Source organism: Azolla caroliniana, unplaced genomic scaffold (genome assembly GCF_043228905.1).
Source record: "Azolla caroliniana isolate FFs.n. ecotype wild unplaced genomic scaffold, voAzoCaro1.0.p SCAF_4, whole genome shotgun sequence".
NCBI classification, from domain to species: domain Eukaryota; kingdom Viridiplantae; phylum Streptophyta; class Polypodiopsida; order Salviniales; family Salviniaceae; genus Azolla; species Azolla caroliniana.
In genome coordinates, this window is record NW_028230439.1 from 92,245 (window position 1) to 114,860 (window position 22,616).

Here is a 22,616-nt window from a genome sequence, read left to right on the forward strand (position 1 = left end):
CTCAAATTTTAGAGACATTCCGATATATCGCTTAATTCTTGATAGGAGAAACCTTACTTGCCTCAAATCCTAATGTTTACGATACTATTGAAATGAAATAAATAGAAGGGTAAATTCTGGACCACATTATAATGATCGTGCGGTTGGTAAGGATTACTTATCTTGGTCTTTTTCTTTCCTCCCCTTTAGTAATCTGTCATTGTCGGAACATGTTTTTACCACTTCCTCATTGAAATTGACTCTTAAACGGGAGCATCGTGAATATTCCACTTAATCCAATTGGGTGGTTGTTTGAAACACAAACCAAGCCAATACTTTTCATTCACGTGCCAATTCGATAAATCAATATCTTAGCATGGGAATACATCCCACCATCATCAATGATCTTGGAGCCATATTAGGGCCTTGTCACCCCAATTGATCCCAATTGGAATATGTCCCTCAATGTCCAAAATGTTTGCAACATATAGGAACTCAAATTTATCCATATGAAGGCTTTAGATGTTCATCATGGAGGTGTCTAAAGTTAGATCACATCGGTCTAAGCTAGGTTTTTGTAGACGATTAAGATAGATAAAATTAGCCATTACATATAAATTGTAACAGAACACGAGTATAATTTCCCAACCCAATTCTACCATACGTTCATGAATCCCATGCCTTGATTTCAACTGACACACAAGTTCTCATGTTAGCTCAGAGCCAAATTTGTAGCTCTGTACGTCGATCCACGTCTTGGACACACACACATATCCAATATATTGAAGAGCACAAAGGCAAAGTCAGTTGTCAACATATGTATATCCATGGGCGACTTGTAGTCTCCTTATTAAAAGTCTATTGAAACCCATCCCATCCACAAAAAAGCACTTCTAACACTTGTTTATGGAATCGGAACACTTCAGGGCTTTTATGGGCTTCACAAGAGGGGTGAGCGAAAAGCATCACAAGCATTATGTACAAGAACACTATACACACATAACACTCGTGGAGAGCCCAAACAAGATGGCCACATGCGTGCGGAACCAGAACACTTAAGGGCTTTTATGGGCTTCATGAGAGGGGTGAGCGGAAAGCATCACGAGCATTATGTACGAGAGAACACGTAACAGTTGCGGAGAGCCCGAACTAGATGGCCTGTGCGTGGAAGTGTATGCCCTGGCTTTTCTGGGCTTCACGAGCATATGTTGTTTGTTGTTGGTGGGCGAGAGGATTAAGGGCCTAGACAAGGGATGGGACGACCAATGGGGCGACGCCACGCGGAAATAGGGAAAATGATTGATTAATGATTTTTTTAATAATAGTAATTATAATAATTAATAATATTATTACTCTTTCGCGGCATTTTGTGACTTCCTTTCACTTTCACACCTCTTCTTCGTCTTCTACTTTGTCTGTGTTTGTGTCTGAGCTCCCCAGATTTCCTGGCTATGGAGATGAGCCTTCTCTCCTCTCTGCAAATCTGAGAGCTCCCCTCACATTCTGCACCTTTGTTCTCCCTCCCTCCCTCCCTCCCTCTCTCTTTACGCTTTTGGTTTTTGCAGAGTTCATTCCACTCAGGGATCTCCAGTCGTTACGCTTCTGAATGGAACAGGTATTCTCTCTTCCCCCATCCCCTTTCATGTCATTTCCGTTTTATTTTATTTTTTAGACCTTTTGCATCTCTTCATTCTCTTCCATCTTCTCCTCTAATTTTTGAGACATGTGCTTGCTTTTGCTTATAACTTTGCTTATTATGTTTCTCGGTGGCTTGCTTCATTTCCCCTTACATATATTTTCTTGTTCTTTCTCGATAATCTCTCATCCAGTATGGCGTTATTCACTTGTTTTTGCTCTCTAAATACTAAATATCACCGTTTCATAGGATGTAACAATTATGCTTCTTTTCTGCATTTCTTTCCGTTTACGTTTGGATCTCCTCTTCTTGTTACCATATTCTCCTCAAAATATGCAGACATTTTCTTGGTTTTCTTCCTTCTGCTGATTTAGTCTGGATATGGCATGAGTCATTGCTCCTCTTACAGCTGCGACATTCAAAATGTATGGAGATGTTTTTGTTTTTTTCCATCGTTTTAGGTCTATTAAGTTGCCTACGATTTTGTTACCGTCCTTCATAGAGTTTCTCTTGGTTCCTGTTAATTACATCGACCTACTACACCCGCCATTTCTAGATGCTTGTTCATGATTGTGCTCATTATGCTATGCATTATGACCTGCTTTGCCTACGATTTGGTTCACCATCCTTTGTAGAGTTTCTCTTGATTCCTGCTAATTATGTTGACCTACCTCCCGCTCCATTTCTAGATGCTTGCTCATGATTGTGCTAATTATGCTATACATTATGACCTTCTTTAGTTGCCTTTTCTTACTTTTACTTTTCTCTTGTTATATCTGTCCTATATGTGTCCAATAATACACTCTTCATGCTTCTTTGTATAGATATTTTTTATTTTTTTCTAATTATTCTGTGCAATAAATTGTGTTTTCCATAATGAGTCTGAGTCTCTTACTCTTTGACCTTGAAATTCAACAAAAAATAACTTCTTCACTGCAATGTGACCTTGGGTCTGCCCTTTACCTGCCAGCTTCAACTCTTCTTGGTTTTTTGCCCATAATGTTGTCCAATATGAATTTCATCATGCTTCTCAGCAGCCATCTCCTTGATTTTGCTCATTATTCTATTAACTGTACTGTTCATTATGACCTGTTTTATAGGCATTTTCAGACATTCCGTTTTGCGCTCCCATATTATTCAGCTTCTTATGCTGGCATTTATTTTCGACATCTTCTTTTTTGTTTTGCCAATTTGTCTGCACATTAAAGTGTGGTCTTTCTGTCTCAATGAAGTATATTTTCTCACACAATGCTCTCGGTTCGCAGATACTTTCACATAAAATCAAATTTCCCATTAATCTGCAGTCATAATTTATGTTGTCTATTAGTCTTTCCGCATAAACAGTTTGTGCATTGCAGATTCCTCTTGGTAGATCTATTTTCGCGTGTGACAGATGGCATAACATTTTGGACTATTCATGTGTATATATAGAGAGAGCTACTTATATATATATAGGGAGTGTTGTCCGTTTTTCATGTATTAACAGTTTGCAAGTAGCAGAGAAGTCTTGGCAAATCTAGAGAGAGAGAGAGAGTGCAAGTAATACATCAACAGACGATTATATTAATAATCTAACATTCTTTAATCCCTTGAGAATATATTCAAAGATGTAGATAGTGGCTACGTAAACGGATTTTTTTAACTTATTAAGAAGCAGAAAGTACTTTGCACTGTGTTTGATCAATGATATAACCCAATCTCGTCAATGCAATGTGAGAATCTAACATTCTAGCAAAAATGAAAGTATGGAGTAGTATTTGTTGATGGTTCCTTAGAAGATTATATATAAAAAATAAATGGGACCTTTAGAGCTCGTAATTTTCTAATGCAGAAGGTTGATGCTGTCTCTTGTTTTTGTTGGATGTAGTATCAGAAAGTTGAAAAGATTGGGGAAGGAACCTATGGTGTTGTGTATAAAGCCAAAGATAAACTCACAAATGAAACAATTGCTCTTAAGAAGATCCGCTTAGAGCAAGAAGATGAGGGAGTTCCAAGCACTGCGATCCGTGAGATTTCTCTTCTAAAGGAAATGCAGCACGGGAACATAGTCAGGTATGTCTCAGCCATTTTTGATGGTAACAGGACAAACATTTTTTTTTATTCTTTCAACTAGCAAACAAAGACTACTATAGTCTATCTGTCAGCATTCACTCACTGGCTTTCCTTGCTTTGGTGATCTCTCCACCCGTAAGTGGCTCTGTTAGATATCTGTCCAAGGCAGAAGTTTCAGTCTCCCTAATTTCATAACCTTGAGTGACTTGGTAACTAGACTTTTTAGTATCCTATATTTGGTTATATTTATGTTGTTTTGTTGTTGTTGAAGAGAATACAACACTTTATGATGTAATTCTTTGTTCGCGATTATAGGTCATTTTGGCATCTTAAATATGCTGATTTATTGTTTGTTCTTATTTTTCTCTATGTCTGAACTTGATTGATGGTTTCTCTTTCTTATTCAGGTTGCAGGATGTTGTGCATAGTGAAAAAAGATTGTATTTGGTGTTTGAATATCTCGACTTGGATTTGAAGAAATTCATGGACACCACCCCTGATTTTGCCCAGGATGCACGTTTAATTAAAGTATGGTGAGCTTCTTGGACCTTGTCAATGTGTAGGGATATTGTGTGGTGTGAACAATAAGGAATCGTATCTAGATGATATGTGGGGAGTTTCAAAGCCTCAAGAATAAAACTTAGAAAGCTATAATTTTTCTGTAGAGTAGCAGTTAGGATGGCTGTAATTTACATGTTACTGAAGAAGCAAACTCTGGAGTGTTCAGAGTCTGGTAGCAAATTATTTTTTTAGAATGTCGATGATAATCTTTAACATGAAGTAGTTCTAATATGATGAGAGGTTTGATTATCAGGATGCATACAGGATTAAGCATTCCAGTAAGAACTAGTTGTATGTAGTAAATTTATTGTCATCAATCTATGCATAAAATGAACATTTAGTCCATTCAGTGACCTTGGTCTATGTGATGAAGATCTGCAACTTTCTGTAATTGTTTTTGAACAATTGTTGTCTAAAACTTAATGATGGCAATTCAAGGGTCTTGATCATAGGTGGTAATATGTTCTCTGTTTATCAGACCTATCTCTACCAGATATTGCGAGGCATAGCATATTGTCATTCGCACAGGGTTCTTCATCGTGATCTGAAGCCACAGAATCTGCTCATAGATAGGCGTACAAATGCACTAAAGCTTGCTGACTTTGGGCTGGCTAGGGCATTTGGCATCCCAGTGAGAACATTTACTCATGAGGTTAGTTTGGTAATTTATTGCATATATCACTATTGATAACAGTTACTATCATAAAGGTTAATGTTTTTTGTTTGGGGTTTGAAACTTTAGGTTGTTACTTTATGGTATCGTGCACCAGAGATCCTATTAGGTTCTCGGCATTATTCCACTCCAGTTGATGTGTGGTCAGTAGGTTGCATCTTTGCAGAAATGGTAAATCAACGTCCCCTCTTTCCGGGGGATTCAGAAATTGATGAACTGTTCAAGATTTTTAGGTAACCTATCTTTAGAACATCAGAAGTACATGTTTTGATACATGCATGCAGAATGAATGAATGAGTGTATTTAATTATGGACGTCTATGTATCACTAAAGAAAACTGTTTATGAACAGTCAAACTATTTTGATAGTTAATTGGACTTTTAGGTCCTAACATTCTAGCTATGTCCCAAAAGATACGGAATAACTTATACATGCCCTCTTTTTGAATGTTATGAGTCTCAAGGCAGATATGGTTGCATACCTGTTACTTCCTTATAACTTTTTATAGGTTTTGACCTTATGTTGAAGTTTACCATCTGGAATATAGTATGCCACCGAAAGAACTTCTGTGTGTATGTATGGATGTTTTGAAAAAGCTATATATATATATATAATGAAGAGCTTTTGGTGCTGTGACAGAGTGTTAGGTACGCCAAATGAAGAAGTTTGGCCAGGGGTAACAGCACTGCCAGATTTTAAGTCAGCTTTTCCGAAATGGCCTCCTAAGGTTTTCCATTATGCTTTCTTTGTTTTCTTAGGTGTTTTTTGGATACATAATTAATGTTGTATATAGAAAGATATAAACAATCCAAGCCCCTTGGTTAGGATCTTCCTTGATGCATAGTTGATATGGACTTCTGATTTTGGGTCCCCTTACTTGGTGGATGCTGTCTCACATTCTCTATTACAATTTGTAAATTTCCAACTATATTTATTGCAAGATTGTAGATGCCATTAATCAGGTGAAAATGAAAATTATTATGGGAACATGTATAGAACTTCATATGCAAAGACCAATCACAATTAAAAACATACTTCTAGGATACCATTTTCATTGTTGTGGAATATCATGTTTTTGCCACATGTTATTGGTGCGGTGTGATAAATAATTAACAAACACTCTGGATATGTTTTCTTTACAACTTTTATGCACATGTTACCAATAATTTTTCTCTGTTGGTTGGCAGGATCTTGCATCGATTGTTCCTGGGTTGGATCCTTCTGGAGTCGATCTACTTTGTGTATGCTATTGATTCTCTTCTGTATTATTGGTGTGTTTTGCTATAAAATGGGATGAGATAGCACTGAATTTGTTAACATTCTATATACAGAAAATGCTGTGTTTGGATCCTATCCGACGTATTACAGCTCGAAGTGCCTTAGGACATGAATACTTCAAAGATTTGGGTTTAGTTCCATGATCTTTTGGCATCTGTTTGTCTGTATTATATACTATTGTGAAACCCACCATAAGATTGTATCCCCCCGGACTTGGAACAAACTGATGTGGATTTTTTTTTCATGTTTTTATTGTGTGACATGAATTTCGTAGTGATCCTACCAGGGATTGAAGGATTGGTTCCTAACAGAGGAAATGGTTGGTCTCCTGAGTGGGACTAGAGATCTCTGCTGGCCATCAATCGCTATGAAGACAGACAGAGACACCTAGAGATCAGCATCACAAAGAATGTAGTGATGAACTCTGCCATATACTTCTTTTCATTGTTTTTTTGTTATTTGCTTTACTTCTAATGACATCATACTTTGATTAAGAGGACTCATTACTCCTTTGGAAATCTTCAGCATCAACAATCTATATAATGATGAGCCTTCCATGTACTTCATTAGATTATTATTATAATTTCTTTTGCCTGCTAATTATTTCAATTCTTTCTGCATATATTATAGATGGGGTTTTTTATTTCAGATCAGAACAGGTTGATTCTTATGTAGCAAATTTGCATTGTCTAGTGTTTGTTCCATTCGTATATGTGATTGATATGTTCTCCTAAGCTTATCATGGAATGTTCTATGAATGTTTTATTTAGCTGGTCAATTTAGCGTGTTTTCCAACAAACACAACTTAGATTAGGAGCCCTGCTATTACACCCTATAGCTACAGGGGTTCTCAAACAATGAACAAAATTTTGTTACAAATAATCAAGTTAGTGACAATTGGACAACTACTTTTGACATCAACTAATATCTTTATTAACAGTCATTTTTGTTAGCTCTGAATCATGCATGCTTTAATCGAAGTGAATATGCTAAAGTGATTGTGTACACAAGAAATTCTGTTTATTGTGGAACATAGAGATGGAGATTAATTTCACCTCACTTGAGAGTTGGAGAGATTTTTTTGGTGAGTAATTAAAAGTATCCATTGATTGCAGAACATAGACATTGAGATTTCTTGATTTGAAGTCAATGTGCATGAAAGTGATGGTGTTTGTGATTCGTTAGACAATAATATAAGAGCAAATTTCAATGAGTAATTAAAATTGTCCTCATTGCACAACATAGATATTGCGATTAAATTCACCTCACAATAATTTAAGAGGAATCTTCAGTGTGATATTTAAAGTGTCCATTGACTGCATAGACCTTAAGATTAAATTACCTGCCTATCAATTGGAGCTAAGAAGAAAAGTAACAACTTCAGCACTTTTACCAACTATTGTTATTGCACTAGACAATATAACTATGCTTAATAAAAGAGCAAAACTAATGGGAGACTACACAACTTTTTACCTAAAAAGAAATGTAAAGCGAAATCTTGCATGCAACTTGCTTTGGAGGAAAAGGGAGATATATGTTTGGCCTACACATGATAATTTCAACAACATATATGCGAAATGACTACATATATCCACCATCTCCTCACTTCAATAAAGGAGAAACTCCAAAGATTACATCCAATTAAATACTATGTTGAATGTGGATACTTCCAAGAATAAAAAATTTATGTAAATTCCAAATGGCTATGGCAAATGGTGCTCAAATGAATTGTTTCTTGAAATGATCGAGATTAATGCATGTCTGTTTATCATTATAAATCTGATAAAACCCAAGAATCACTGATGGTCGAGGTCTATATAAACTCATTGTGGTGTTTGTCTTGGTAGTATGTACTTGAATGAAACAAGAGATGGTATGTATGCAAGAGCATGAAGATGACTTTTATGGTGGAAGTGCACATTTTGGAGGTTATAAAATTAGCTATCCATAACATGATATTTTTGAAGGGTGCTAATGATTCTACGAAAAGAATTGTCACATATGTGTGCCCATAATGATCCAAATGGGCCTTGGATGGTGGTGCATTGTAGTCTTGAAGTAGAAATTTATAAGTTTGTGGTCATGTATGCATACACAACTTAATTCTATGTAGTGATCAAACATGTCTTAATTTTGGGCATATGCTTGGTTGCATGATGCATTTTCATATAGAGGATCCAAAAACACCCTTCTATTGATGGTAATAGTTTTGGTGACTCGCATGGGCTTGCAAGAGAGAAAATATTGATAGAAGGTTGTCATGATTACTTACTTGACTTGAACTTATAGATTGATGTAAAACGTTACACGCGTGGATATACTTTTTCCCATTGTCATATCTACAACCCTTGATCAAATATGAAGTCTTTATCTATTTTTTTATTAATGGCTTGTTGAAACTAATTTGGCACCAAATGTGTTACGAACATGCTTGGAATCAAAGTGGATTTTTAAAAGTTGTTCTCGTATTTTCCCAACTAGTAATGGATAATCATAAAACCTTCCCCTAACATGTTTGACATCTCATGCAATGTCTAATATCATACTTGCCAATCAAAGCCTTCAAAATTCTCAAAGTCTTTATAGATGTTTTTTTTTTTGTTTCCAAAATGAAGCTACTTTCCCATTAGTTAGGTAGGATTATTACAAAGAGACTGTACAAGGAGGCTTAAGCATAGATCGGGGAATCTCCCTCCGATCAAGTTCAAGAAATTGAGACTAGTTACATCACCTTTCGAACATACTACTTAGTGTAAGTACCTACAGCTAAAACAGTGCCCTATAGTGATGGCTAGTACGAGACAACTCTTGGGGTCGACAACAAAGGGAGGGTGGTAAGTGAGCTAGAAACAACCAGCGTGGGGGCTGGTAGTTCCACCTCGGGCCACTTCCTCCTTGTGTCATCATAGGCGTGTTCTGCCATTTCTACCAAAACCGCAAGAGGGCAGTACCCACGTCAGAGGAACGGCTGCAAACCTCGTCCAATTGCCCTCGTAGGCAGCTAATAAGCGCAAACCATATGTCCATGATCACTTCCTCCGGGGGCTGCACCAGATCCTGGAAGACCTTTAGGCAACGTGCTTTCCATACATACCACAGGGTGAAGCTTGTGATCAGCATCCAAATGTCCGGGAACCTAGGGGATGCAGACTGCAATCCTCTCTCAAATCGAATCTTGGCGATTTTTCCCCTCATGCATACATAACACCAACTATCCGCATTGAAGGCGTCCGTCCACCTATCAACAGAGTGATAAAGCCATGCTACAACACTCCACGATGTTGTTCCTTCCACTTCACATGCCGCAAGGAGGCGAGTCACTCTATCCCGTACCTTTTGAGCGTGAGGGCAATCCCACAAACAATGCCTCAGAGTCTCAATAGGTGAATGACAAAGTGGGCAGCCTAATGGGCCGCCATGTTTACCTAGCCATTCGCCAACAGGAACCACATTATGACCGATTTGCCACCAAAAAAACTTTATCTTTTCCGGCAAGTGGAGACGCCTGAGACCCTTCCAAAAGGTAATGAGCACCTCGTCAGGAATGCCAAATGTACGCCAACCATTGCATAAGGGGCCGTCTAGCTGCAGTTGAAAAGCCCGACCCAGTTTAGTGTTGTACTCGAAGAAATGGCGAAATCTACCATCATGGTTCCACCTGAAATCCCCTGGGTCCCATTCTAGTTCGACGAGGGGATGACAACCATATACCCATAACTTCCAATGGGGTTCCACCTTAGCAACATCCGAGTCTGTCTTCCAAATGTTACCAACCTGTGCCACCACGCGGATAGGGTGCCAAGAGCCCCTACTTTGACTCTCCCCAAAAATCCTATCTTTTCCCGATCCGCTCACGCCCTTCAGTGCCTTAACCCTTCCAACCTCATCAAAGAGACCAAACCAAGCATCTTCTCTCACCTCCCCCATCAGAACCCTATCAACTGCCTCAACTAGCAATCTCCGCATTTTCATGGCTCCCTTGAGGGGAGGGAATGGGACCTCCTAGGCTCCTCCAATCATTTATAGATGTTTTTATATATTGGTTCTACGTTGTGCTACAAGGACACATGAGAAGAAGCCTCTTGAAATGGACGTCATCGAAGGATTTCATTCACTCTCACGGTTCACCACATTAAATTATTGCAATTCCCTTCTTAGAATTTTTCCATGTGGACAATGAAGAATACATCTCCTCACTTGTCTTGTTTACGACTATCAACGTTTTTTGAGTGAGAGTAAATTAAATAGATATAAGTGAGCAATTACATTCCAATCATGGTCATTTGCATTGAGTAAGCCCATTCCTGAAGTTGGTCATGAACAAACATGATAACATAAACAATAATGTAATTCATGGTCATGTCCAAAGGAAATAGTAAGTTACATATGTGATGAATGCATGTTCACAGGATTGTCATTGAGATTCTCGCAAATACAAGGAACTAGGCTATAAAAGAAAACTAAGAAGAAACTCCAAAACACTAGTGAGTGTTTCTCAAATGCCCTCAAGACTTTGTCATTTATGCTTGTAGATGGTGTCGATCAACGGCTAGAAGAAAGAGGAAAGGAAAGAATCGAGAACATAGGATTGGTCAAGGAGTGGAATAGCATATAAATTGCTCAAGTGAGGAGGGCTTTTGAGGAAGAGCAAGAGCATGGGCATCAATGATAAGGGGGATCATGAGACCCCAGGGGCATTTAAGGAAATGAAGAAAACGGAGAACCCCATGAGGGGTAGCTTCGAATTTGCTCAAAACACAAACCTCTCTTTCCCGCCAAAAAACAGCGCGAGCGAGCGAGAGAACACAGAACAATCTCAGACGTAGATGGCTGGGCAGACGAATCCTCAGCTGTCTCTGTTCTCTGCACCAGAGGTATTTTCTTCTCTGCAGGATGTCCTGCTCTCTTCATTTTGAAAGTCTATCTCGTGGCTGTAAAGCTTTGGTTCGAATATATACATGTATTGCAGGTGGAATTCATGGCAGAAGATGAGCTTATCTACATCATCCCCAACGTCAGGATGGATACTCTGCATATGATCTGTGTAAGTGTTCTCTGTATATCATTTAAGTTTATTGTTTGTTTCTGTATTGTGAAAGACTGTTTTGCCATTGTAGCGTGCTATTTTCTCTGTATCGTTTTACGCATCAATTATTGATCAAAAAAATGTATGTTAACTCAATTGTGGTCTTTAAGAACTGCTCTATAGAAATCTGATTTTTATTGTGATTGTTACGAATTGATTGGTTTAATTGTGTTTGTTAAGAATAATTTGATTTTTAAAATCTGCATGGTTATTTGATAATAGTGATGGAATTGAGTTCTGCAGATTTGGGACACATTCAATCATCAGTCATCATGCCTTTGTTTATCAAGATAACTCGTGTTTGAACTGCATTGGTGAATTCACTGTAATCTAAGCTAGCATATTCTATTCTCAGGGGGACTTTGGTCCATTCCGACCCCAGATCCCTGTACAAGTGCCTGTGTGGTTGGCCATTGCTTTCAAGAAGCGCAGCAAATGCAGGATTCAAACACCAGATTGGATGAGTGTCGGTAAGAATTTTTGCTGAAATCTATCATCCATGTCATAAAATTGCTATAGTTAATTATTTGTTCTTTTTTTTTGAGCTTTGTAAGTTATTCTGCTGGACATTGGAGTAGAATATAGCAAGAGAAAGGTTATACTAATATCTCTTGGGATGATAGAATGAAAAAATCCTGTTACTTCGGGATTATGTCACATACATTAACGTTTCATAACACCCGAGGTAGATACTGCTAATTATTGTGTAAAAAATAGATGCACAGACAAGTAGTAAACACAAAAAAACAACGGAGAAGGTGGAGTATATTATTAGCAAGCATTGTTGTCTACCAATGGGTTTCGTTGATAGCTGTCACCATCAATGGTGGTCCTATCACCAAAACCCAGGGGTAGACAATAACCATTGAAGTGCAATCAGGACAATGGAATAGTCCAAAGAGAGTTCTAGCTCATGTGCTCTGAAGGTTATGAATGGACATACAAATCGGTGGCTTCAAGTTATGAACCAATCTTTGAATACTCTCTAAGATTCACTCATGAGGATGTCACGGTGACCTATAAACCACCCAATAATGAATTTCTTGTATGGTTTAACTAATGCAATAGTGGCTCTAGTGATTATACATTGGCAATAGCCAATCTATAATTTCATGCTATGTCAGAGAATCATCCATTGATCTTTGTGCTCAGGCACCTGTTTGTGAAGTCTGCATGGAATTTATCCCAATGTATGCCCCTTGATTTTTGTGGTGATCTCTGTATAGAGTTGATGTGACTATATGTGATATTGGCTGATCACATCTAATTCTGAAAGACAAATGTGTGCACATCAGATACAGTAAGACTTTATCTGGCCGTAAAGAATATGATTAAATGAAAATTTGAAAGACACTTCATTCCTTGAAGGTTTTTTTTCTCCTTTGTTATAGGGGATTATGTCATGTCTAAACGTTGACCACCTCGATCCACAATTAGGCCTCGGTTATAATACTGGAATGGCAAACTTGAGGTGTTACATGTATCCCTTCAGATGCACTAACTTGACTAAGGCACTAGTAAGCCTAATGTGGTTAGTGAAGATGTGTCTGTTTTGTCATAGCCATTTATTCAGATAAAATCACCTCATAACTTCCCTTAGCACCATAACTAAAGTTCTTTATGTTTGTGCACTCACCACACCAGTCCATCATTATTGGGTTAAGACTTGGATCAGTTTGAAGAGGAGCTCACTGGCATTAAAGTAGATTGTCTTCCCCAGGCCTGTTAAATCTAGTTCAAATAGCTCACGGGCAAGTTCATGCAGCCAAAGCAAAGTACATGAAAACACGGAAGAAATGGATCACGTATCACTGACGAGATCACATTGAATATCAATGAAGAAGGCATCATTTTTAAAGGTGATCAAGTAGGTGACCTCCTGATGGAGCTGAAGGTTAGAATGAGAAAGAAGTTATCTCTGAAAAAGAAAAAGATGAATGCTTCAAAAGTGACAAGGGACTTTGTACGGCTCTTCTTCTCATGTTCGAAGAAATCTATGATCTATCTAAACTCAAGCATCATTGTCTTCTTCAAGTTTATCAACAATCAAGTTATTATTACACTAGATGTACTTGCAATCATTTGCTTCTTACAAGACACACCATATAATGCATCATATAAAACTCTGTTAATCAAGACTACAAGGAAATCTTTTATCCTTATTTTGTGACTCAAGATGTTTTTTGCCTATTGTTTTTTTCCAGGAAATCTTATAGTGGATGTGGGGGACAGCCCCCTGTATTTTTGTTCTTTCTTATTTCTCACTTCTGTTTTGTGAAGAAGATTGCGTCACATTTTATACATGTTTAATTTTTGCAGAAAAACTCACCCAAATTTTAGAAGATGAACGAGAGGCACCAAGAGAATTCCAACCTCTTCCTTTCCATTATGTGGAAATTTCTAGACTACTATTTGATCAGTGAGTACCATCCATAGGCCAAAAAACATTGCAATATCTGCATTTTTATGAAACTACAAATCCTAAGCTAGTGAATTCCTTCAAATCTAACAGTGCTCGTGAAGATATCTCAGATCCATATCTTGTAAGCTTATCTCATAATTCACATTTTGGCAAGATACATGTTTGACATTAATCAAATAGTAGTAAATCATATTATGTCAAGCCTGAATTCTATTACAATGTTGTAGGTGAGATCTTTGCTAGAAGATATCCGGGATGTGAGGTTTCATAAAGTAGAGAGTGGACTAGAAACTCTCTCAGGAAAAACACATGCTGTAAAGGTATACAATGCTTATTGGTTAACTAATTATTGTGATTACAGCGTGAAAAGCTTCTTGATTAGATATGAATAACTTTGATCACAACTCAAAAAACTTTTGATTAGATATGAACTACTTTGGTTACAGCTAAAAAATCTTGCAGCAATGGAGGTTAACATTGTGCGGCCTTTCATTGTGAGGGCATTGCAATGTTTCTATAAACATGATAGTGATGATTTAATCAAGCAAACTGCAAATGAAGCAGACTCTCAAGCTGTTGCATCTGATCGTCTACCTCGAGTAAGTAAATAATTATGCTTCTTGGAAAATGCCGACTATTGCTACCATTATTGAATGTCGAATCTCATGTCAATAAATAAACATTATTATTTTTCGAAAATTTGAGGTCTTAAATCCCATTTCAATCAATATGTTCTTCATTGCAGAGGATTCTTCGGCCTCGATGATGCTGCTGAAAGACAAGCATTCGTAATTTCAAATTGAATTGATTTTCAAAATGCAAATGTTGACTGCCAAATGAAGGCATGACTCATACGCACCAAGATCAAATGCTGTTATACTACACTTTATTTTCATTTTCTATATGGAAGTATAGCAAATGATCATCCTGTACAGGATATAATCTATGGTGTTTCTTATGTTGCCACTTCAGAGGTTGAAACTAAAACTCTATGGTAAATAACCCATAAAAGGTGTTATTGTGGGTTCCTTATCTTGAAAGCCTGTCGTCTATAGTGTGTAGGATGAGGCATTACAGTTGCAACTAAAATATCAACTTGATTACAGAATGAACGAAGTGTTCAAAAAGTATTTTGAGCCGCGGTTGAATGTCATTTCTTCCATACTCTGAAAATTGTGGGTTTCATTCTATATCTTTTTTATAAAGTTTATATTTTATGATGATAAATGATTGTGGTTTTCTTATTTTTAATTATGAAGACCTAATATCATTTGTCTCTCTTGTCATTGTCTGTAGATTATTGCTAATATATCTTATCTCTCTGATATGTTTCTAAATTTAATTCATTGCAACATTTGCCAACAAGCAGCAGTGCATCACATCATAGTTATGTAATGTTTTCAACTGGAAACCATGGTTGGTCTGGCATTTTCATATTTTATTTTCATTATATGTGATATAAAATAATTCATTATGCTTGAATCACTTTCAAATGAATTTCTTGATTTTGATCTTTTACACGTATTCACTATTATTTTTGAACAATACTAGCTGCTTTAATTTTGAATTATCTGAACACTATTTCTTGAAAGCTATTTGCAGTAATGAAAAAGGTTGAAGACTTTGTTATGCATGTAATTCCTGAAGGGTAATGCATCAGTGCTGTCAAAATATGTATTTCCAAGTTGGATATTGAGATGCCAATTTGCCAAAGTGGTACTCCTGAATATTTCTGTGATATTCAGCAATCAAATAAAAGGAAAGGTAGACAATACAATATACATTTCTATAATATAGCCTAATTGATGCATATGAACTTCTAAACCCTTTGTGGATTGTGGTCTGTAAAAATCACATCAACTCATTTATTTCACGGTTTTTCAAGTGGTACAGTAACACCGTCTTTTATGGATACGCTTTTACCATGATGGATAGTTCATGCATGAAACAAGATCAAGTTTATAGCTTTCTTTTAAAGACCCAAATAATTCTATTATTTGGCTGGAAGATATGTTGTCCATCTATTTAAAGAAAAAATACCCCAAGGAATCAATCAGTCAGACTAATCTCAATCTCAATACGCAGCTTTTGTTTGTGGAACATCATGCTTTCAGTACCCTGGTTATCATCATTTGCGATCCCAAATCTAGGGTTAATTGATATATAAAGGGCTACCTACCCTGTTGTGCACTAACTGTCATTTTCTTTGTTTGTGAAACATCATGCTTTCAGTGCCCTGGTTATCATTATTTGTGATCCCAAATCTAAGGTTAATTGATATATAAAGAGCTACCTACCCTGTTGTGCACTTCCTGCTATTTTCTGCATTTAGAGCCACCTAAATCACTTGTAGCAAGGACATACAAACTCTCTTTTGAATGCACCATCAATTCCTGATGTACCAGCGTGTTTCCTTTTTCTCCATGTCATCAAGGAGAACTAATATCCAGCTATTTCCTCTATGCTCTGTTCATCATCCTTAGAAATATATGGCACACTAGAATGCCAAAAGCTGACTTGCTGCATATATATTGCTCATACCAATAAATGCAGCAGCATTACTTTTGTCTAGATGCACTGACTGCTCAAATGTCCATCTCCCAAGCTCTACATTTACCCATTTTTGGCATGCCCCCAAAAAAGGCAACAATAACTTGAGTCGATCTGAAGGTGCCACTTTCTCAATCACTTTCAGTGCCTTATCAAAGTGCCCTGCTTGGCTGAAAAGGTGAACCATGCAAATGTAGTGTTCTAGAGTTGGATTTAGGCAATAAATGTTGGTCATTACATCAAAATATGTTTGCCCATCTTGAATTAACCCCGCATGACTACATGCAGTTAGAAGAACTGCAAATGTAACTGCATCTGGCATTAAACCTTCTGATTTCATTTTGTTGAATGCAATGAAAGCCTTTTTTACTTCACAGAGTTGAGCATATCCAGAAAGGAGTACATTCCAAGAGACAACATCATAAAAAGGAAGATGATCAAACACTCTGTATGCTTTTTCAAGCATTCCAAACTTGGCATACATGTCCACCAATGCATTGCCAAGCACAATATTGTCCTTCAATAACCCTTTATTGTGCACCTCACCATGTATTTCCTCTCCCTTGTCTACTGATCCAATGCTTCCACAGGCTTTCAGAACACAAGCATATGTGACCACGTCTGGCATGATGCCCTCATCTTGCATCTTTGCATAGCATTTCAAAGCTTCTTCACTGAGACCATGAATGGTATAGCCAGATATCAACGCAGTCCAAGAGATGACATCTTTTACGGAAAGCCCATCAAACACTTCTTGTGCTTTTTTAATTGCACCACACTTAGTATACATGTCCACAAGTGCATTGCCGAGTGAAGCATTGTTTTCTAATAGACCATCTTTCTTCTTGATCTCAACATGTATCTCTTCTCCCTTCTCAAGTGATCCTATGCTAATACAAGCACTCAAAGCACACAAAAAGGTTACTGCATTTGGAGGAAACCCTTCATCTTGCATCATGGCAAAGCAACTGAGTGCTTCATCACCAAGCCTATGTTGGGCATATCCAGAAAGCAATGCATTCCAAGTGATGACATTCCTTACCGGAAGCTCATCAAAAACTTCTCGTGCTTTTTCAAGTACACCACATTTCACATACATGCCAACAATTGCATTTCCTAGGACAACATTGTCAGAAAGTAACCCTTTGCTTGCAACTTCGGCATGTATCTTTTCCCCCTTCTCAGTCAATCCGAGACTACCACAAGCATTCAAAACACATGCAAATGTGATGGAGTCGGGGGATGTTCCTTCAACTTGCATCTGTGCAAAGCAATCCAAAGCTTTCTCGCCAAACCCATGATTTACATATCCATTAATCAAAGCATTCCAAGAGGCAACATCTCTAATCAAAATCTCATTGAACACTTCCTGTGCCTTTTTTATCATACCACATTTGGCATACATATCAACTAACGCATTACCCAGTACAGTGTTGTGTGATAACAGCCCTTGTTTTCTGACCCTGGCATGCATATCTTCTCCTTTCACAACTGATTTGATGCTTCCACAAGCTTTGAACATGCAAGTAAAGGTGATAACATCTGGCGGGTGACCTTCTTCTTGCATAGACCTAAACCATTTCAAAGCTTCATTTCCATATCCTTGTTGGGCATATCCAGAAATCAATGCATTCCAACAAACAACATTTCTTACCAGAATCTCATCAAACACCTGTTGAGACTCTTTGAGAGAACCACACTTAGAGTACATGCTAATGAGGGCAGTGTGAATATACATGTCTTTGTGAAACAAACCTCTGTGGAGTATATGAGAGTGTATCCGTCTGCCCCGGTGTAGATCTTTGTGTTTGCCACATTTCTTTATACAGTGAAGGAGAGAAATACGATCGTAGGGGTCCTCTGTATTACTTCCTGATCCCACAATGAGCTCGCCATAGCTCGCCATAGCCGTGAGCTTCTCCATGTGCAGTCGCCCCCCACCCAACCAACGGCTGAAGGTCCTGCGGGTTATTGTTTTCAGATACTACATAAGTATGCTCTGGTTTCTCTTCCATTTACAAATCTATGCTCCGTGATTTCTAGCTACATTTCTTTGACACTAGCATAAACACATTTTGGCCTATTTTGCTCAAATATGTATAGTGAAGAAATTAAATGAGCTTCACGGAAGCTAGGAAATTTTGATGCCGTGTACTACCCTTGTTGCATACTTAAGAAACTACTTTTGTGTTGTACATTGCGATTGTATGCCATCTCCAACGATGATTTGAACTATAGCTCCGAAACAAACTTATCAAACATAAGAAAACTCTAACTGTAACTCACATCCCTTCACCTCCGTGATGCTACAGAAATCCATACATGATCCATAAGACCGAATGAAACATTTTTTCGTATTTGTGCATCGATAGAAATTCTACTAGGCCGTGTTTGGAATCGAGACTTGTGTTGTGCTTGAGTGATAAATTAGGTGGGTAAGGAACCATGATGGAGCATGCTTGTGTAGTGTTTCTGGAAAAACACATGTAGATTCTATTATTATCCTCAAAGGTCAAATATGAGTTGATTAAATAGTGATATCTAGTCTTTTACTAATACATGTTGCAATTGAGAGTGCCACAATGCGACTTAGAGAGAAATATGTGTACAATTAGGTAAGGGTTGAAATTTGGGGAAAGCAAGCCCTAAGTTGATTGGTCGTGGAGCATTACAATAAAATGTGATAATTACACTCACAAACATGTTTAGGCAAGACATGCATAACCCATAGGTCTCCTAGTCGATGTCATGCCACCCCACCTTACATTGAAGAGAAATGTGAGCTAATGTATATGGAAATGATGATATCGATTGCGGATAAGAGTGAGGGGTTTAACGTTTATTACTACATGCATAAATACCTCAATACTTGCCTCCAACATACATTCATTATCTATCTAATTTAGTCATGGTGGTTCAATATAGGTTCGTCATAATCTAATCTTAATTTCCAAATACCACACAATATAGTCTAACTTTATGAAGACTTTTAATCTCCCCAAGTGATTGGCTGCCACAATAACCTAACCATTGAATGTTGCCAATCTTATGTTGTAGTCTTCGTCTAATCTCAAGTAAGCGCTATCTGAAGTAGACTAATTGCATATTCTTCCTGAATTCTTCTTTAAGTGTGATTAATTAGCAAATTGGTCAATTATAATATTCCATTATTTCCCAACGTGTTAAGTAACTTATTGGAATGAGTAATTGTTTGATCAAGCAGTATGATCAGTTGAATGTTTAATTAAAACAGTTTATTGAACGCATATCCTTGCTCATTAAGGATGGAAAGGCTACCAACTGCATCCTTTGGCCCCTTCTCAATTGATGTCAACTCTTTTGAACAAAGAGCATTCCCCTATGCAAGCCCCTTGCACAAGGTGGAATAATCCATGAAAAGAAAGTAGCGCTCATGTGGCCAAACAAACTTTGGCATATGTCAAATCGTTATCCATAACCAATGTAGAGAATTTGGACTACTTTCAGTCCCATATGTTGATTTTTTCATGTGCTCGTGTTAACCATATACTTCAAATCCAAGCCCAAGAAAATTTTCTAGGTTATTGGGAAGGTAGTTTTATTATAATCTCATGGCTCACATCATATATGCTCCATGTTCCCATATTGATGATATTTTACCCTGTATGTTAAGGCTTGCTCTTTCAGTTATTATTCAAGAAATCAACTTTCATTCGTGTTTCCATAAGATGATTTCTCGTTGCAATGTCTCTTACCCACATGTAGTTTCATTTTGAGATGGTTTCAGCATAGATGATGAAACATACCCGAAATCCAAAGGCCCTGTACGTTTTGCTAGTATTCTTGGAAAGTACATTCCATTTGTAGTGGTCATTGCCTACATCAAGGTTCATTTTGAAAATAATTTAGGCTCAATGTCTCCTAGAATTAGGTTTGCAACATGTTTGACAGCACTTTATATGGTGCAACGTTCTTCGGCTCCAACTCAAAGCAAAAGCGTGCTAATCGGGCTCCTCTGTCAACATCACCATGAAGCCGACAAGCACTTAACAAACATAACCAGGCAGTCACTGAACCTTTGTCGAATGGTGAAGTGTTGATCAATGCTTCGGCTTCATCCAGGCACCCTGACCGCCCAAGCAGATCAACCATACACGCACTCTGGTCCATCGTAAGCATGGGGACACAATGTGTATGTACATACAAAAATAAGTGTCTTCCCATATTGATCAATCCTGAATGACTACATGTGGTCAGAGCCAACAAAAAAGTTATAGCATTGGGCTCTATTCCCTCATGGTGCATCTTATGAAAGTAAGAAAGGGCATCCTCATCATCGCCATTGTGAGCATACGTTGCGACCATAGCATTCCAAGATACAATATCATGGAATGGCATACTCTTGAAGACTCCTTCTGCATCATTTATGCCTCCACATTTGCCATACATATCAATAAGGGCATTTCCTACTTCGAGAACTTCCTCACATCCAGCCTCTAGAACTGAATGATGTATCATTTTCCCTTGTTCAAGCACTCCAAGGTTCGCACATAATTCTATGGTAGAAAGGAATGTGACGCGATCTGGTTTAACTCCATTGATGAGCATCTCATGAAAAAGAATGAGACCCGCCCAGAAGCAATCATATTGGATGTAGGCTGAGAGCATTGACGTCCACGAAATGACATTTGGAGCCTCAATTTGATTGAAGCTATGACCAGCCTCGAGTAAGCACCCAAACTTTGCATATAAGTTTATCAAAGCAGAGCCAACCATTACATTCTCTTCAAAACCACAATACACGGATGCAGCATGAATAATTTGCCCATCGAAAAATGCCGAGATTCCAGTGCAAGCATCAATAACACAACCATAAGCTATGGTCTCAGGTTCAAATCCTTGCAAGAGCATCTCTCCAAAGAGATGTAGTGCCTTGTCTCCTTCTTCATTGTGAGAATAAGATGCAATAATTGTGGTCCAAGAGACCACATTACGATGTGGCATCTTTGCAAAGATTAATCGAGCCTCATCTATTCGACCACATTTACTATACATATCAAGAATCGCATTCCCAACAACTACATTATACCAGTGTCCATTTTTAACTATGTCTGAGAATATCTCTTCTCCCTCTACAAATGCTGAGAGTCCAGCCGCAGCATTCAATGCACACACATAAGATATAGCACTTGGTTTTATGTTTTCTAATTGCATCTGAGAAAACCATAGTAAAGCTTCATATCTATATCCATGTTGGGCGTATGATTTTATTATAGCATTCCAAGAGACCACATCTCTGCAAGGCATCTTCTTAAAAGAAGAAATTGCGTCTTGAAGCTTCCCATTCTGACCTAACGCATTGATGAGAATGTTCCACGAGTATAAATTAGGGTTTCTGATCCTCTGAAATGCTTCTTGAGCAGAAGAAGGGTTCCCACAGTCTCCATACATCTGAATGATCCAGTTTCCAACAAACGTGTCTGTATCCAAGCCATTTGCGATGATCTGTTCGTGAAGGAGCGTTCCATGGCGCAGAGAATGAGTTTTGCCGCAGTGTTTTAGCTTCGAAGCTATGGAGGATATGTCGAGGAAGCCATCTCTCATGCTCGGTTAAGCTTAGGCGCCATAGCCAAGCCCTGCGGAAGAAGGGGCAGGTGGTTGGTGGTGTAGATGGAGAAGAAGAAGAAGAGGAAGCCACACCATGAGCACACTAGGGGAAAAAAACACAACCTTGCAAACAACTCATTCGTTAGGGTCAGAAGCACTCTCATTTAGATCGAGTCCGCATAAAAGCTTCTGAGAATGTTGTTAACTCGAGGAAAAATACACACGGAACCACAATATTAGGTACATGATAGTGTACGCGGAGAGCAAATAACATATTGATAAATGGAACAATGAGGCGCGGTTATGACATCAAGGGTTGTTATACAATGAGAGAGATAGTAGTGCATGTACGCCTCAACATTGTGATATAGACTTATTTGTGTTAATGATATGTGGAAAGAGTTTAGTGTGATCAATAGATGAGATAAGTGAGAGATCAATGAAGACATTGGGTTTGGGTTTAGAATTGAAAAGTAGGACAAATGAACCAAGAAGCAATTAAGATAGAACATGTGAATTGAAAATATATAATCATAGTCATGGTATTATAAGGTCAACTCATATAGAGATTAGTAAGATTGGAGTAAACCACAAATGATAAAAAAGATTGATTAATAAATAGGGAGAGTTCATATAAAGATCGAGAAGCATGGAAACATAAATAAAATCATGATTACGAATCATTGGATTTGTAAGCATGGCAACATCAATGAAGTCATGGTTGATGTTCATTCACGACTTCAAAGGTCAATACACATGTTGACATCGGTTAAGTGTTAAGTAATGTAGAGAT

General features: G+C 37.8%; 4 protein-coding genes across 4 annotated transcripts; 2 read left to right on the forward strand and 2 right to left on the reverse strand.

Moving 5' to 3' along the window:
- Positions 1-1,349: 1,349 nt before the first annotated feature.
- LOC147864596 (cell division control protein 2 homolog A) lies at positions 1,350-6,673 on the forward strand. Its single transcript, XM_087318715.1, has 8 exons — positions 1,350-1,594; positions 3,483-3,667; positions 4,075-4,195; positions 4,707-4,880; positions 4,971-5,134; positions 5,541-5,628; positions 6,089-6,142; positions 6,233-6,673. The coding sequence occupies exons 1-8, from the start codon at positions 1,586-1,588 to the stop codon at positions 6,320-6,322; spliced, it is 885 nt and encodes a 294-aa protein (XP_087174841.1). The 5' UTR covers positions 1,350-1,585; the 3' UTR covers positions 6,323-6,673.
- A 4,245-nt stretch (positions 6,674-10,918) lies between these two features.
- Positions 10,919-14,825, forward strand: LOC147864597 (DNA replication complex GINS protein PSF2-like). The gene is made up of 8 exons (XM_087318604.1): positions 10,919-11,053; positions 11,149-11,223; positions 11,621-11,735; positions 13,585-13,684; positions 13,778-13,808; positions 13,915-14,007; positions 14,134-14,286; positions 14,433-14,825. The coding sequence occupies exons 1-8, from the start codon at positions 11,006-11,008 to the stop codon at positions 14,451-14,453; spliced, it is 636 nt and encodes a 211-aa protein (XP_087174730.1). The 5' UTR covers positions 10,919-11,005; the 3' UTR covers positions 14,454-14,825.
- A 1,359-nt stretch (positions 14,826-16,184) lies between these two features.
- On the reverse strand, positions 16,185-18,143 carry LOC147864598 (pentatricopeptide repeat-containing protein DOT4, chloroplastic-like). The gene has a single exon (XM_087318565.1). It carries the CDS (start codon positions 18,141-18,143, stop codon positions 16,185-16,187), a length of 1,959 nt encoding a protein of 652 aa, XP_087174691.1.
- A 1,291-nt stretch (positions 18,144-19,434) lies between these two features.
- On the reverse strand, positions 19,435-21,874 carry LOC147864599 (pentatricopeptide repeat-containing protein At2g13600-like). The gene is made up of 2 exons (XM_087319010.1): positions 19,972-21,874; positions 19,435-19,877 (listed from the first exon to the last, which is right to left on the reverse strand). The coding sequence occupies exon 1, from the start codon at positions 21,818-21,820 to the stop codon at positions 20,144-20,146; it is 1,677 nt and encodes a 558-aa protein (XP_087175136.1). The 5' UTR covers positions 21,821-21,874; the 3' UTR covers positions 19,435-19,877; positions 19,972-20,143.
- Between the last annotated feature and the right edge of the window lie 742 nt (positions 21,875-22,616).